This window comes from Pteropus vampyrus, unplaced genomic scaffold (assembly GCF_000151845.1).
Source record: "Pteropus vampyrus isolate Shadow unplaced genomic scaffold, Pvam_2.0 Scaffold7, whole genome shotgun sequence".
Lineage (NCBI taxonomy): Eukaryota > Metazoa > Chordata > Mammalia > Chiroptera > Pteropodidae > Pteropus > Pteropus vampyrus.
In genome coordinates, this window is record NW_011888788.1 from 13,080,320 (window position 1) to 13,096,179 (window position 15,860).

Here is a 15,860-nt window from a genome sequence, read left to right on the forward strand (position 1 = left end):
CTCCACTAGACACCTTGGTTTCTACTTTGATCTCTTTGCATGCTCGCTCTCAACCAAGAACCAGCTGGTCTACCCTGAGTGGCTTAAGACAATTAAACATCTGTCCTTGGAACATCACAGTTTCCTACAAGTGATTGGAGCCAGATGCACAAATGTCACAATTTTTGTTGAACATTTGGTATTTACTCATGCACGGCCTTGTGACCACTCACTCCCAGCTTTGTTCCTTATGGCCATACCTGGGCCAGATTCCTGCAGCAGCCTCTGACTTGTGTGGTCATGCCTTCTAGTCCCATGCTCCCTGTTGATGTTCATAAAGATCAGATCACATCTCATTCTGCCTTTACTGGCTGTCACTTGACATAAAGTTCCAGTGTACTAATGTGGGTGAACACCCTGTCACCCTCTCCTGCCTTAAAATTACTGGGTCTCCCTCCCTGTCATACTTAGGTCTCCTGCCCTCCTGAGCTTTTTTAAATTTCTCACCTGCATGATGCTTGTCTTCTCTGGCCCCTAGATCCTTCCTTCCAGAACCTTCTCTCCCCTAGAACTCTCCCCTTCCCTGTATTTTCAGTCAGTCACTCCTACTCATCCCCGTGACCTTGGCTTAAAATGCTGCTTCCTAAGGGATCCTTGCTGAACCCCTAGACCAGAGTTTCTTGAATTTCCTGATAATCAGAATTCCTGGAGTGCTTATTAAAAACAGATATCCAAGCCCACCCAGGTTCACAGACTCAGAATCTCCAGGAGAGCACCTAGAAATCCGTAACTTTAACATACATCCCCAGTGCTGCTCAGGAAATTAGGAACCACTCCTCTAGACAAGTTTTACTCAAGCCTTTGGCTATGTCTTAGAAATGCCAGATGTTTGGGCAAGCAAATTGAATCATCTCTGGGTCCCATCCAACATCATTTTTTAACATTTGGTTCACACGTATAGCCAAAGTTGAGAACTGCCATCTTAGACCAATGTTCTCAAACATCCATGCGTACAAGAATCATCTTAGGAGTTGTCTTAAGTGCAAATTCTCAGCATCACAACCTCCAAAAAACTGAATCGGGAGAGCTGGGGTTGAGGCCAAGAATCTGAATTTGTTGCTACCCCAGACATGGTTCTGACACAGGGCCTGAGATGCCCTTGGTGGGATAACACAGGAGCTCCACTATTGGCTCTCTCAGCATCCTAGCTCCCCTTCATGACAGCTCTCCCGTTTTATTTATTTTTTCCAGTTTTATTGAGGTATAATTGACATACAGCACTGTATAGTATAAGTTTAAGGTATGTAGCATAATAGTTTGACATACATATTATGAAAGGATTACCACAATATTTAATTAACATTCATCATCTCATATAGATACAATAAAAAAAAAAAAAAAAATCTTTCCTTGTGATAAGAACTTTTAGAGTCTACTCTCTTAACATTCATATTTATCATACAGCACTGTTAATTAAGTTATCATCATGCTGGACATCACATCCTTAGTATTTATTTTTCTTTTAACTGCAAGTTTGTACCTTTTGACCACCTTATTCCATTTACACCTCCTCCCAACCCCACCTTTGATAACAACTAATCTTATCTCTTTTTCTATGAGTTTGGGTTTGGTTTTCCTTTTATTAGATTCCACATGTAAGTGAAATTATACAGTATTTGTCTTTCTCTGTCTGACTTATTTCACTTAGCATAATGTGCTCAAGATCCACCTATGATTTTGCAAATGAAAAAATTTCCTTGTATTTTTATGGTTGAATAATATTTTATTGTGTACAAACACACACCCCAAAACTTCTTTATTCGTCTATCAATGAACTCTTAGATTGTTTCCATGTCTTGGCTATCGTAAATAATGCTGCTATGAACATGAGGGTGCTTATATCCTTCCAAGTTAGTGTTTTTGTTTCCTTTGGATATATTCCCAGAGGTGAAATTGCTGGGTCATATGGTAGTTCTATTTTTAACATTTTGAAAATCCTCTGTGCTGTTTTCCAGAGTGGCTGCACCAATTTACAATCCCACCAACAGTGCACATCCTTTTCTCCACATCCTTGCCCACCATTTGTTATCTTTTGTCTTTTTGGTAATAGCTACTCTGATAGGCATGAGTAATATCTCACTGTGGTTTTGTTCCTTTTTAAATATTGAGTTGTCTCTCTATCACCCAAGGCTGTAGGCTCTGAGAGGGCAGGGGCCTTCCTATGACAGTGCCTGGACGTGGTAGACACTCAATAGACATTCGTGGAATCACTTCGTTGTGCAGTACTTTTCCACATATATGTGTCTTTTTTTCCCAAGTATTACATAAAATATTTTAGAACAGGAAAGAACATATTATGTTACTTGTCCTATAACACCAAACACAGTGTTATATTGTAGATGCTTTATATTACAGGTGCTCTGTAAATTTATTTTTTATTATTTAATGGGTATTACCTAAGATTCTTGAGCTGCTATGGTAGGATAGCATGAAATACCTACCTTATACAATAGTGCATTCTGTCAATTCTGAAATTGCTTAGAAGAGGGAAATAGGAGAGATGTAGTTTTACTTTTCTGACATATGCAAATGACTGGCTGAACAGCTCTCTCTCTCTCTCTCTCTCTCTCTCTCTCTCTCTATCTCTGTCTCTCTCTTTCTCTCCCTCTTTCTCTCTCTCTCTCTCCCTCCCTCCCTCTGTCTCTCCCTCCCTCTCTCATTCTCTCTCACTCTTTCTCTCCCCCCGCACTATGGATCTCATGAGAATAAGTCTATGGAGAAGCATCTGAAGGGGTCCTTCTCCGAGTGTTGGGAAGCATAGCACAATTTTGTGGCAGACTCCAGCAAAGATGAGAGATGCTCCACCTGCCAGTCAGCCCTCAGATCACCTCAAAACCACCAAATCTTTTATTTGTCAATTATACACCATTCCAGGTTTAATGAATTCTGAATCTTATTCTGGCAAAACACTGAGCTTTAATTCATTATCAACTTCAGGAAGTTTCACACCGTTCACCTGGGTCCCGGGGACCATATGTCCAAGATATGTCTTGATATTCTCAAATAACCATTGACTTTCCTTGAAACTTTCTCCTTAAAAACTGAAGGTCTACATTGCAAGAGCTTATGAATCATTAGCATCTTTTGGCTCTGATTTAAAACTTCAAAGCAATGATACTGGGTGTGTTGAAATTTTATCAAATGAGTTATGTTGTTCCTAGGCCTTTGAATTATTTGACTTCTGAAGGGAACCATAGTGCAGGGTTTTTCCAACATTTTTGACCGTGACTCTCAGTGAGACAAAATTTTGCATTGCAACCCAACACACCACACACACACACACACACACACACACACACACACTCCAAAAGTTCCATGAAAAAATAGCTTTCCATATTACATGCAATGTACACAGCTATTCTTTTCTTTTCTATTCTATTCTATTCTATTCTATGCATTTTTAGTGATGGTCCCATACATTAAAGCATTGGTTCTCAACTTTAGCTATCTAGTGGAATGAGCTGGGAAGTGTTAACAAATCACGATGCCTGAGCCCCACTCCCAGAGAGTCTGGTATGATTGGTCTGAGGTGTGGCGTAAGCAGTGGATTTTAATGTATATCTCAGGTGGGTAACTTGTACAATAAGCTGATTTCCTAGCCCTCAAAAGGGTCATGACTTGCAGTTTGAAAAACACAGACACTGAGTAACATTAGACAGTAACTTTAAAGACAATAGCATTTGCAAGCAGACTTTTTTATTCACTGAATAGACAATATGCCAAGGGCTGCTTTGACCATTGGGGATACAAATATGCTGAAGATATTGTCTCTTCCCTTGAAGAATTAACAGCCTCATTTTCGCAAATAGAACACACCCATGCAGCCAACACCCAGGTCAAGAATCAGAGTACTACCAGCACCCAGAAGCCCCTTTGTGTCCCCTTCCAACCACTAACTACTAATGTGACTTCTAACAACATAGATTAACTTTGCCTGTTTTTATACTTCAAAAAAAAATTGACCGTCATACAGTATACGCTCTTCAGTGTCTGGCTTCTATAGGTCAACATTCCATTTGTGAGATTCAATCATGTTATTCAGAGTAGCTATAGTTTATCCATTCTTGTATAGTATTCCACATTCTATAAATACATCTCAATTGATTTATTCATTTTACTCTAGATGGGCCTTTGAGGGCTTCACAGTTTGGGCCTATGAACATTCTAGTAGATACGTGTGGTAAAAATAAACCCACATTTTTGTTAGATATGTAACCAGAAATGGAATTTCTAGGCCATAGCTTAAGCATAGGGACAACATTAGAAGATACAGCCAAATAGTTTTCCAAAGTAGTTGCAATGACTTACACTCCTATAACAAAGTACATATGTTCCAGTCACTTCATATCTTTGTCAACACTTGATATTGTCAGTCTTTTTCATTTTAGCCATTTCAGCATGTGTGTTAGAATGTGCATTTGAAATAAATTTAAGTAAAATAGGCAAGTTTTTTAAATTGACATATATATATAATGGTTCTAAATAGTATGTGGAAATTCTCCCTTGACTTGAGAGTTCATAGATGTTCCAAAATCTTACAAGGATTTTATCTCAGTAATTGTGTCTCTCTCCCTCTCTCGCCCTCCCCCTTGCTTTGTTCTTGAACTCTCTCTGTCTCCGGTATCCAGCCTGGCTCTGACCTGGAGAGACATGCAACATCTGACTGTGCTCACCTCCAAACGGAACCAGCTTCATGATGAGGTCCATCAGTGGCGGCGGAACGGGGTCGGCCTGGAGTTTAATCACCTCTTTGGCTATGGGGTCCTTGACGCAGGCGCCATGGTGAAAATGGCTAAAGACTGGAAAACTGTGCCCGAGAGGTTCCACTGTGTGGGAGGCTCCGTGCAGGACCCTGAGTAAGTGGGGGCAGTGTTCTTCTGCTGCATGTGTAAGTGCCCCAGGGGTGGTGCTATGGCACTGGCAACAATATCACATTCCCTGTCCATGTCAGAGAGGAGGGCTGTGTGTGATTCAGGGACAGCCAGCTTCTAGGCGGAGCTATAGCATTGCACAACTCTGGGGGGTGCCATTTACATAGAACACAATTGTGTAACTCAGAACCCCTCTGAGGTGTGAGCCTTAACTATTTGGTGCCTTATGCCATTATTTTTAATTGCAAAAAACAACCAGTGTAACCAGGTACCAGATCAATAAACAGAACACAACCAATATCCCAGAAGGCTCCCATATCCCCTTCCATTATCATTTCCCCAAGGGGAACCACTATTCTTACCTCTAACTTCATAGATTATTTTGCCTATTTTATGCTTAATATAAATGGAATCATACACTATGTTCTCCTTCATATCAAGATTGTTCTGCTCAGAATTACATTGTGAGATTCGACCACGTTTAGTGTGTACTTACAGTTCATTTATTCTAATTGTTGGATAGTATTCCTTTGTGTGACTACAACACAGTTTATTTAGTCATTCTATTTGTGGGACAATGTAAGGACTTGATTCAATCCTGAGTGAGGTGGGCAGCCATTTGGAAGAACCTGAGTGAGAAGTTTCCCCACACAGAAACCACTGGGCTGGTCACATGTACCTACTTCCTTTCCAACTCCCATCACAACAAAAAAGTTAGACAATAAGGATCCCTCTTTATTTAATAATTTCTCTCCTCATTGGTCCATCGGTAAAACAGAAAGTCATTTTTATCATTATTATTTTTAATTGAAGTATTGTGCACATATAATGAAATGCACAGAACTTAAGTGTATTATTTAAGTTTTGATAAATGTATACACCTGGATAACCACCATCTAATCAAGAACTGGAACATTCCATAACCCCAGGAAGGTTCCTTGTTCCCCCTTCCAGTTAATCCCCACATCCCGTAGGTAGTCATTCCTGTCCCCATAGATTAGCTTTACAGTTCTTGACTTTATCTAACTGGAATCATATGGTATGAATGCTTTTGTGTCAAGTTTCTTTTACTCCACATTATTTTTGTGAGACCCATCCAATTTGTTATGTGTAGTAATAGCTCATGCATTCCCATTGCTGTGTCATATTTCATTGTGAGAATGTACCTCTGGGAACTTATGTCACTTAAATGGAGGTAAAATCTATCTCTTTAACCGTCACCTACCCCAGCTTTGTTTCTGTTAATTATCTGAACTTGGCCAGAATCAGAGCCCTTTCACAATACATCCTCCCCTTCATTCTCCTTTGGTCCTGGAAAAGGACTTGCAGCTTCTGTGGTCGGTTACCCAGACCTGGATTCAAATCTTGATTTCACCAAATTGGACAATACTTTTGACCTGTCTGAACCTCTATTTTAACAATTCTCAACCTTTATATCCTGGCCCCCTTCAGCAGTATGGTGAAGTCTATGAACCCTATCTCAGTATACTGTTTTTAAATGTATTAGAAAAAATACATAAAGCTACAATGAAATATATTGAAAACCAAGTATAAAATTTCAAAACAAATTTGTGATGGAATGATATGTGTCCTTTCTTTTATCAACACATTAAGTAAAAATGTGTTATACCACTCCTGGTGCTGAGTGTAAGGGCCATGATAATTTCAGAGCCGTGATAGAGAACAAAATGCTGCTTCAAGTTACCTGCAAAGACTATAATGGGATATGAAAATCTCAGTTCCTTGATGACAAACCGAGGAAGTACTAATACCACTCTGGCATGTGGCCTGCATCATAATCAAAGAAGAAGCTGTTTCCATTATAAGTTATTGAGAATTAAGTTGTAGGTTTTTTCTATATAAATTCATATACCCCTTCAATTCTTCCCTTGTGGGCCTCAAAACAAGGGTCTCTCTTCTCTCTTTCCTCACCAGTAAAATGGAGCTAATATCTCTGTCCTCACCGGGCTGCTGGGTGACTTTAGTGAGACAACTAGCAGAGAGCTGGCACACAGTGGCACTCAGCAAATGGAATTTCGCCTTTTCCTCTAATCTGTCCATGACTTTTGACACTCCTAGTTCACAGCTGTGGAAAAAAGAAAGATAATAATCTCCTAGAATTTTGGATGCATAATTGCCTGATTCTTACTTGAATTCAAAATTGTGTATCCTTTCAACCAACAGCACCCTGCCATGGGTCAGCATCCTCAGCGATCACTCACTGAGCTCCTGGAAAGTGGCGCTGAGTGGATTGGTGCAGAACTGTGTGTATTTTCCCAGGAGCTAGTCCATAATTTCATCAGCACTACATAGGAAAGTAGAGCTTCAGCCCAAGCCCTATAAAACTTTTTAAAAACAGAACTGCACAAGCCCCACGTGATGTGCTATAATAAAAACAGCTGCTCTGCAGAGTTTCTATCAGTTTCCCTGAAGCTGCTGTGTACATACATCATTTCTGTTCATCCTTGTACCCCACCACTTGGTAAGACAGGCTTCACTGTTGCCCCAACAAGTTGGTTGACTTGGTAAAGGTCACAAAGGCTGTAAGTATAGGTGAAGGAAGGTGCTAAATTTGGGAGGGCACCTACTATGTGTCATGTACTTTACAATGACATAAGCTTAATAATCACCCTGTTGTTGAGGATGTGCCTGACCTCACACAGTCAGGGTGTGGATATTTTGCAGTATTAACAACAAACTGGGCCGGTGTTGTGTCTCAGGGAAAAGCCCCTACTGTGTGGCTGACGTGAGGCCTTTCACATACCCCGTCTGGTGTATCCTGTCATTATTACTTCTTACTAGTAAGGATGCTGAGATGCAGAAAGCATAAGACATGTGCTATCTAGGTCACAAGGGAAGACCAGGACTTGAAACAAGGCCCATCTGAATCCAAACCCCAGGCTTTTGCATTATAAGACATTGACCTTGGTGAGCTCCTACTAAACATTCAGACCCTTATTAGAGTAGCCCTGCTGTCAGATCAGGGGTGTCATTACAGATGAGAAGAGGCTCAGAAATGTTATGGGCACACTGAAGGTCACCCAGTTACTGAGCAACCAAACTGGGGTTTGACCCCAGGTACAGAGACTTCGGAACTCCACCCCATGAAGGACCTCAGTGTGCCTCAATGATTCTCCACTGGAGGAGGTGAGGCTCAGAAAATATCAGAAGGGCCTGGGAGTTTTTAAATAATCCTTCCAGGACTCGAAAACACCCACCTAGCAGGTGTCTTCCCTCCCCAAACTTTCTAAGTGCCATTCTGGAGACCCTATCACTGCCGAGGTCTATGAACAAAAGGACCAATCAGAAACAAGACTGGGAACCATCATCCAAATGGGGAATTGAAGGATAAATCTTACTCAGCATAACTGATTTTGTCCAACGTCAGCATTTCACAGTCATTGAAAGCTGTGCTCCCTTATTAGAATTCAGAATAATTTTCTGAGTGATTTGGAAGGGTCAGGAGACTTTCTGCAGTTCTGCAAATGTTCTATATTTGAGTGTGCAGTACAATAGCTTGTAGCTATGAAGCACTAGAAATGTGACTAGTGTGACTGGGAAACTAAAGTTTTCATTTGATTTAACTTCAGTTAATTTAAATTTAAATCGCCACAGGTGGCTAGCGGCTCCCATCTTGGACAGTTCTGATCTAAGGCACATCTGGTAATCACATGGTAGCAGGAGAGATGCTAAATAGCAGAGACAGAAAGGGAAGGGTAAATTTAATAACGTTGACTCTGTGAAGGGGTATGGAGACGTCAAGCCTGCAAGTAAGCTGGGCCAGTCCGTTTCACAGCTAGTGCCTCCCTCAGTGCCCCTCTCGTATCCTCTGCTCACTCTAAAGGCCAGACTAAGGGCGGCCTTGGGAGAATGCAGGCACAGAGCTGCCACCTACTAAGAACTGCTCTCAGACAGTCACTAAGCTAGCACTTTTCTGCCACCATCTCATTTAATCACAGAAGGCTGGCATCACTTAACAGTCTAATTGCAGGTAATAAAACAGAGGCCCTAATTCACAGAAAGAACAACTTCATCATCTATTCAGTCTGCAAAGCCCTGAGGCCTGGAAACTCTCCATTACTGCGGAGAGAGAGAGAGATTTATAGAGAAACTTGTGCAGAGAAGGAAAGGCTTACAGTGTTTGTGCCTTTACAGATGCTCCACCAGCAGCAGGTGAGGACCAAAACATCCCTCCTGAGCAGTGCCACTGGAGCCATATCTACAATTAGTTGCACATCAGTTACATAAGCAGTATGGTGGCCTGGTTGCACTATTTAGAGAAACAGTCAGTTTGGGATGCACTGGGGACTCTTAGTTGTGGTACATGTTGATATCAAACCTTCTTTTCTGAGGTTGTATTGAAAGAGAAGGATGGATGTCTAATGATCTTCAAGCTCTGTGTATTTGTGAGCAAGGGGTGAGGGAGGAGGGAGGTGGAGAACATATGCTGAGATGAATAACAATTTATCTCCCAGTTTCTGCATACACTTAACATTCTGTCATAATCCACATAAATGTTGAATTTGGAGCCAGAGGCAACACTGGAAATATGTTGTCCATGTCCATAATTTTACAGTTAAGGACTATGAGACCCAGAGATGTGAACATCCCAATAGTAACTTTATCCATTATTAGCAGCAGCATTTTTAATGAAAGAAAACCAGAGAGCTATTTCAACACTAATTCATTTGGGCTCTCCACGAGGACAGGAACCTAGTCTGTCTTGTTTAGTCATGTATCCTCAGAGCCTACAAAAGAGCCTAGAACTTAGTAGACACATGATAAACATTTTTTGAATGAATGGATGAATGAATAAGTGGCTATTCAGCCAACATCACTTGTATAAAGAAGATGTCTAAACAGGGGCAATAGGACCACTGGACCAGCCAGGGAATCTAGGAAGGAGGCAGAGCCTTGTTGGAGGGGCTCTGCATCCCCTCAGTGTTCTTTCCCCCTCATCCACTCCATATCTAAACTTATTCTCAGATGAAAGTGAGTTAGGACTAGGGCAGATTTTCTTGGTGGGGAACTCAAAAGCTGGACAGGGAGGTCCAGAGGGTAATGCCCAGGCTGGCTGTGCCACTGACAAAGGCCCTTATCACCATGAATTATGCTTCCGAGGGCCTGGGATGGAGGGGTCAACAGCCTAGGCAACCATGTGCAGAGTTGCACAGAAACAGCCTCTGAGTGGAATGAGGGGCAACTGTCAGGTTTATGTGTTTCCTCAGCACTAATCTTCCCATAGAAGCAGTTAATTTAAAAAGTAATTTTCTAAAGAGACTTTATCAGGAGAGTTGGTGAAGGGTGCTCAACTAAAATAAGAGGGAAAAATACAACTGGCTGGGATCATTTGTACTGGACCATCATATGCATGGAGCAGAGCATCGACGGCACCACATGGTTGTCCTCACTTTGATGCCAGGGCACTGACCTTATATATTCCCATATCTGCCAGGCATCAACCAAGTATGTGACATGCCAGGCAAGGCCACTCTCATCACCTGAGGGAGATTCTGCAGAGAAAGGGACAGCAGAGAGCCATTAGCAGCCAAAGCTCAAAGCAGCTGTGGAGGGTATCTGGCTGAGACACTGTCATCTAGTGAAACTCCCTGAGCCAGGGTGTACCTAAAGATTGTCTCAGGCTTGATCCAATCCCTATTTCTCTCCTTCAATCATAAAAGATCATCTCAGCCTCTTGTACAGGAAACCTTGTTCTTCATTTACAGAAACCCCATTGCATGGTGGGCTATGGATCTGATTTTCAGCCACAGTGGCCATCCTATCTCTGATTTTTGGCCAACAAAGAACTATTTTCAGTTTTCTCCCAGGAAAGTAATATCACTTTTCCTCCAGAGTTTTCTTGTAAAGGGACAATCACTATGTGAACTCTGGTTCATAAGTGCAAACAGGGACAAAAAATAAACTTTTTTAGAATCCAGCTTGTGTTTTGAATCCTCGTAATAATGGTGACTATGGCATTTGACACTGATTAGTGAAGCTTTTTAATACCTATAATTGCTATTACTTATGTAACAGTCTCTGTTTGTTAGCTTATGAATTTCCTTCCTGAATTTTTCAAGGTGGCCTACAAAATAGGCAAGGGGCTCAAACTCAACTCGGACTCAGAGCCGGGGTCTCTCTTCCTGCTGTGGGCTCCACCTTCACCCTTTCTACTCCAGTTGTGCTTCTCAGAGAGTTCCAGAGCCCCTGAGGTTCCATTCTAGGAAGAAATCTTCCACCTTGGACCTGCCTGCTTGCCCCTGTAGAAACCTGGTGGAAGAATGTGGCATGTCGCTCACACCTGCAGTTCAAGTCATCCCAGAAGCTTCCATTCAGCAAGGTGGCCAGAAAATCTGCATAACAGGATCCACAGTTTCCGCAACTGCTTTCCCTAGAGCCTGTGGACCATAGCGAAAACCAAATGTGCTTAAAATAGAAGCCCGAGAGATTCCCTAGGTGATGGTGCTGTTGTTATCAAGTTTAAATTGAATATACACAATTTACATCAGTGTTATTCCATACAGAAGCAAGTAGCCACATGCGGCTATTTAATAAAATTAAATAAGTTTAACAACTAAAATTAAATTTAATTAATTAAAACTTTACTAGTGTAAAGTTTCTTACACTAGACACATTTCAAGCACTTGATAGTCACATGTGGTCAGTGGCTACTATATTGAACAGGACAGATATAGAACATTTCCATTATTGCAGAAAGTTCTACTGGCCAAGGCTGGCATTTGCAATATATGATGGATATGACTGTGTGTTTATATCTTATCTTCACGGCAATTCTTCCAGGTAGGAAGTAATATCTCCCATTGTACAGGTAAGGAAAATGAGCTCAGACAGTTCAAATGCCTTGCCCACAACTGGACTTTTAGTCCACTCTGCATAGCTTTCTGCCTGCAGCTGGAACCCAAATTATTGTTAGTCATTTATCAGCTCACCTGTTATATGTCTGAAATAACAGGTACTGAGTAAATAGCATCTTCTTTGAGAGATCAAGGTGGTGGTTATCCATACTCTAACCTCCAAAGCTGGCCTAATGCCTGTTCTGCACCAAATTAGATGATTTCTTGAAAGCCTGGTGCTTAGGACCCCACATCTACTATCATCACTGGAGCTCCATGGCCAAGGATGCTTCTGAGAGCCCTCCCAGGTTCATGGCCTTGGCTCCAAGGGCACTGCAGAACCAAGGCTTGGCTCTGAGCTGAGTGTTTGACCAGCATTTTTTTGTAGGTGTGCCCTACAAGATGTGTATTTTAAAATATCCACCATTTTATGCTCCAAAGGAAAAGCCATGGTAAGGGAGGATGTTAAGATAGGCAAAGGCAGGGGAAGGGGAACTAACACTCTGTGCCAGGCACCATGCTCAGTGTTTTCATACGTGGTCTTATTTAACCTCACAAAACCCATCCAAAATGACAGTGAGACTTCAAGTATTTGAATAATTTGCCCAAGCTCTCCTAACCATTAAGTGTAGAAACAGAATTCTAACTAAAATAATTTTGTTCCCAAAGTCTAGAGTCTTTCCATTATACCATACAGTTCTCAAATGTAGTTTCCTTTATTATGTTTCCGATGTAAGATCCTTTGAATATCTCACTTTCAAAGGAGACTAGCTCCAGAAAGGAGATTTGATATATGGAAAGACAGCTGAAATGCTTAGACTGACCCTCCATGGGGCTCCAACTCTATGATCAAAGAGTCTTCCCAATTTCCCTGAACTTTCAAAGGGCTGCCATTCACTAGGATTAATTAACCCAAATTCAGCTTTTTTAATGATAGCAATAACAATCACATTGGCAATGACTTTTAATTATCAAAGTACTTAACACTTTTTTAAAAAGGCATTGTGAGCTCCTGTCTCAATCTGGGTTGCCCCAAAAGTAGACCCTGAAATGAGACTTGGGTGCTGACAATTTTTTGAGAGATGATCCCAGGAAACACAAGTGAGGAAGAATAAATTTAAGACACGGAAGAGGAAAATGGCCGATAAAGAGTACATTGATGAGCAAGTTGCCACTGTGGGCAACTAGGCTCAATCCCAATGGGCACAGAGTTGTCCCACCTGAGGAACTGGGAAGCTAAGATATATTTATCCACCACCTTCTAGTAGTCATTGGTAGAGAATTGTCCCTGAGCAGTTAAGTTGCTGACAGTTTTAGGCTACCCTGCACAAAGGCTAAACCAACTCCCACGGTGCAGGGAAAGGCTCCAGGAGAGAAACTGGGAGATGCTGATGCCTGAGATGGGAAGCAGGCAAGGTACACGGATGCTGCAGCTACAGGTGAACTCAGAGGTGACTTAGGAGAAGTGGGAGGGATGTCAACAGCATCTGCTACATTCCCCTTCTACACAGAATGTTCAAAGGGTATAGATAACTTGCTCGGGCTCACACAGCTGGTGTAGGAATTAACTCAGGTCTGTCTGATCAACTGCAGAGCTCTGGCTCTTTCTATAACCTGAAACTGTCTTCAAAACTCCTCATATAATATGCCTGTTCCTTGCCATCTCTCCTTATCATTTTGCCCTCAGGAAAATACCATCCACTGGCAAGTTGGTGCTGACCCTCACAACAGATGCATGCGAGGGGAAGGAAAATTTTGTCCGCTACCTCGAGCACGTCCAAGCTGTTATCACAGTCAATGCAACCAGGAGAGGAGACCTGAACATCAACATGACTTCCCCTATGGGCACCAAGTCCATTTTGCTGAGTCGGCGTCCAAGGGATGATGATTCCAAGGTGGGCTTTGACAAGTGGCCTTTCATGACCACCCACACTTGGGGAGAAGATGCTCGAGGAACCTGGACCCTGGAGCTGGGGTTTGTGGGGAGCGCCCCCCAGAAGGGAGTGCTGAAAGAGTGGACACTGATGCTGCATGGCACACAGAGTGCCCCTTACATTGACCAGGTCGTGAGGGATTACCAGTCCAAGCTGGCCATGTCCAAGAAGGAGGAGCTGGAGGAAGAGCTGGATGAAGCTGTGGAGAGAAGCCTGAAAAGCATCCTGCACAAGAACTAGAGTTGCACCATGGCCTCCATCACCTCCCTCCCTCCCCTGTCTCTGACTCTCTGTCTTCACTCCACACTGTCAGGCACCTAGCAATTACTGTCACCCCTACACAAGCAATTCCAACTTCTTGATCTGAAGCTTCACTCACTGTCAATGATTATTTTCATTACAATGGAAGCAATCTTTTTTATTTCATGCCCCAAATACAGTGTTCCCACCAATACCTATGTTCTATTTGTGACTCTTAAGTTCTTTATTTGTGTCATTCAAATAAGTGATATACTGCAAACAAAACTGGGGCAATTTTCCCCTCAATTTTTTTCATATCTGAGAAGAGAAGAGAATGTATTTTAAAAGTGACACACAGTGACTCCAAGAACGTTTATTCATGGTCTCAACTGAGGACCTGTTACATAAAAAGAAAATCAAAGATTATGACCAAGGGTGAGCTCTGAATCTCTTAAAGCACAGAGATGCTGTAAATGCTTTGGGGAAAGATGTTTTGAACCTAGAAAGATTTTTCAGTGGCATAAATGAAGGTAGCATGATTCAAAAGATGCCATCCAGGAGAGCCCTAATTATTGGAGAGGGAAGAAGGACTCAAAAAGCATGAGAATTGGAAATCTTACCACCAATACCAACATCATAACTCATCCTACCCAGCCAGTGTGACAAATATAAAACTCAAGTCGCTTGGCTGTCTTTTCACCAGCTGCTGCTCTGAGTCATGGTAAAATCTGCTACAGAAGCCCAAATTACTCTAGGTTTGCATAGAGTTCATCTCAGCCCCAATTTTCTGGGGTTTCTCACATAGCTGTCCAAGAGGAAAAGGTGCAAGGGCAGGTCTGGCAACATGTCATAGTAGTTTTTAACCCAGGAATGTTCCTTTTTCTAAATCACTTTGAGATTTCTTAACCTAATGTAAGCAAGAAGGCAAGGTGAGTGTTTTTGACAGCTATCCTAATATAAACTTGGGCTCTGATTTCCAAAACATACGATTGGAGGGCAATATCTTACTCTTGTATGTTGTGATTTCATTGATGTGTTAGAGAAATGGCCTCTATTCTGGCAGAAGCATGTGAAGGGGAAAGGGAGTGTGTCTGAAGATGTGAGCAGCCACCTTCACATGGACCTCCATTTGTATGGAGCCTTTTCTATCAAAGTAGGGAACGCCAACTCATTCCTCAGTAACTTGAGGCTTGAAGGAAGCAAGAGAAGCTCTCAATAGGGAAAGCACACAGTTACCAACTTGGCAACTAAGCAACCCATGAGTAAGTTTAACATACAACCCAGAGTGATGCATTCCTTTTCCCTGTCTACCCCAAAAGACACCACACCATTTCACTACCAAATAGAAATGCTTTCTGACTTGCTCTCACTTTGTTTTCCTACTCGAGGATTGGCTTCTCATCTCCAGTCCCAATGCCCACCCAGTCCCAAGAGAAGATTTGTTTGTTTGACTTGTATCTCAAGAACTGATCAACCACTTCTATCCACACTTTGTCTCTTCCCCTGAAGCACATGGCTAAGCCTGAAGTTTCTTTCTCTAAGCCAGCAATGCTAGAGCACTAGGTTTCATTCCCCGAAGGTGGCAACTCTAAGAGAGAAGTCTAGAAAACCCATTTTCTTTCTTTTTCTCCCATGTTGGCATAAATTTCTGTCTTCTCTAACACCATATGCCCTTCTCTATGTAATGCTTTAAAATGTAATAATAATCATAATTTTTAAAAGAAATTTATTACTTGTTGCGAAGGTCTTTTTAAACCAGTTTAGATATAAAGAAAAAAAATAAATGGAAATCATCAAAAATTCATCTCACATTAACAGTATGAAAATAAACCAAAGGACATTATGTGTGCATGTGTGTATAAGTGCACACAGAAATATATATACATATGTAGACTATATACATGTGTGTATATATGTGTATA

General features: G+C 41.7%; 1 protein-coding gene across 1 annotated transcript in view; it reads left to right on the forward strand.

Annotated features, from left to right (window-relative positions):
* PCSK2 (proprotein convertase subtilisin/kexin type 2) overlaps nt 1–15,161 on the forward strand; it is a 258,735-nt gene extending 243,574 nt beyond the window's left edge. The window contains exons 11-12 of the mRNA XM_011371282.1: nt 4,668–4,895; nt 13,452–15,161. Coding sequence (XP_011369584.1) covers nt 4,668–4,895; nt 13,452–13,938 — 715 coding nt within the window. The 3' untranslated portion in view covers nt 13,939–15,161. The remainder of the gene's footprint in view (nt 1–4,667; nt 4,896–13,451) is intronic.
* Nucleotides 15,162–15,860: the final 699 nt, after the last annotated feature.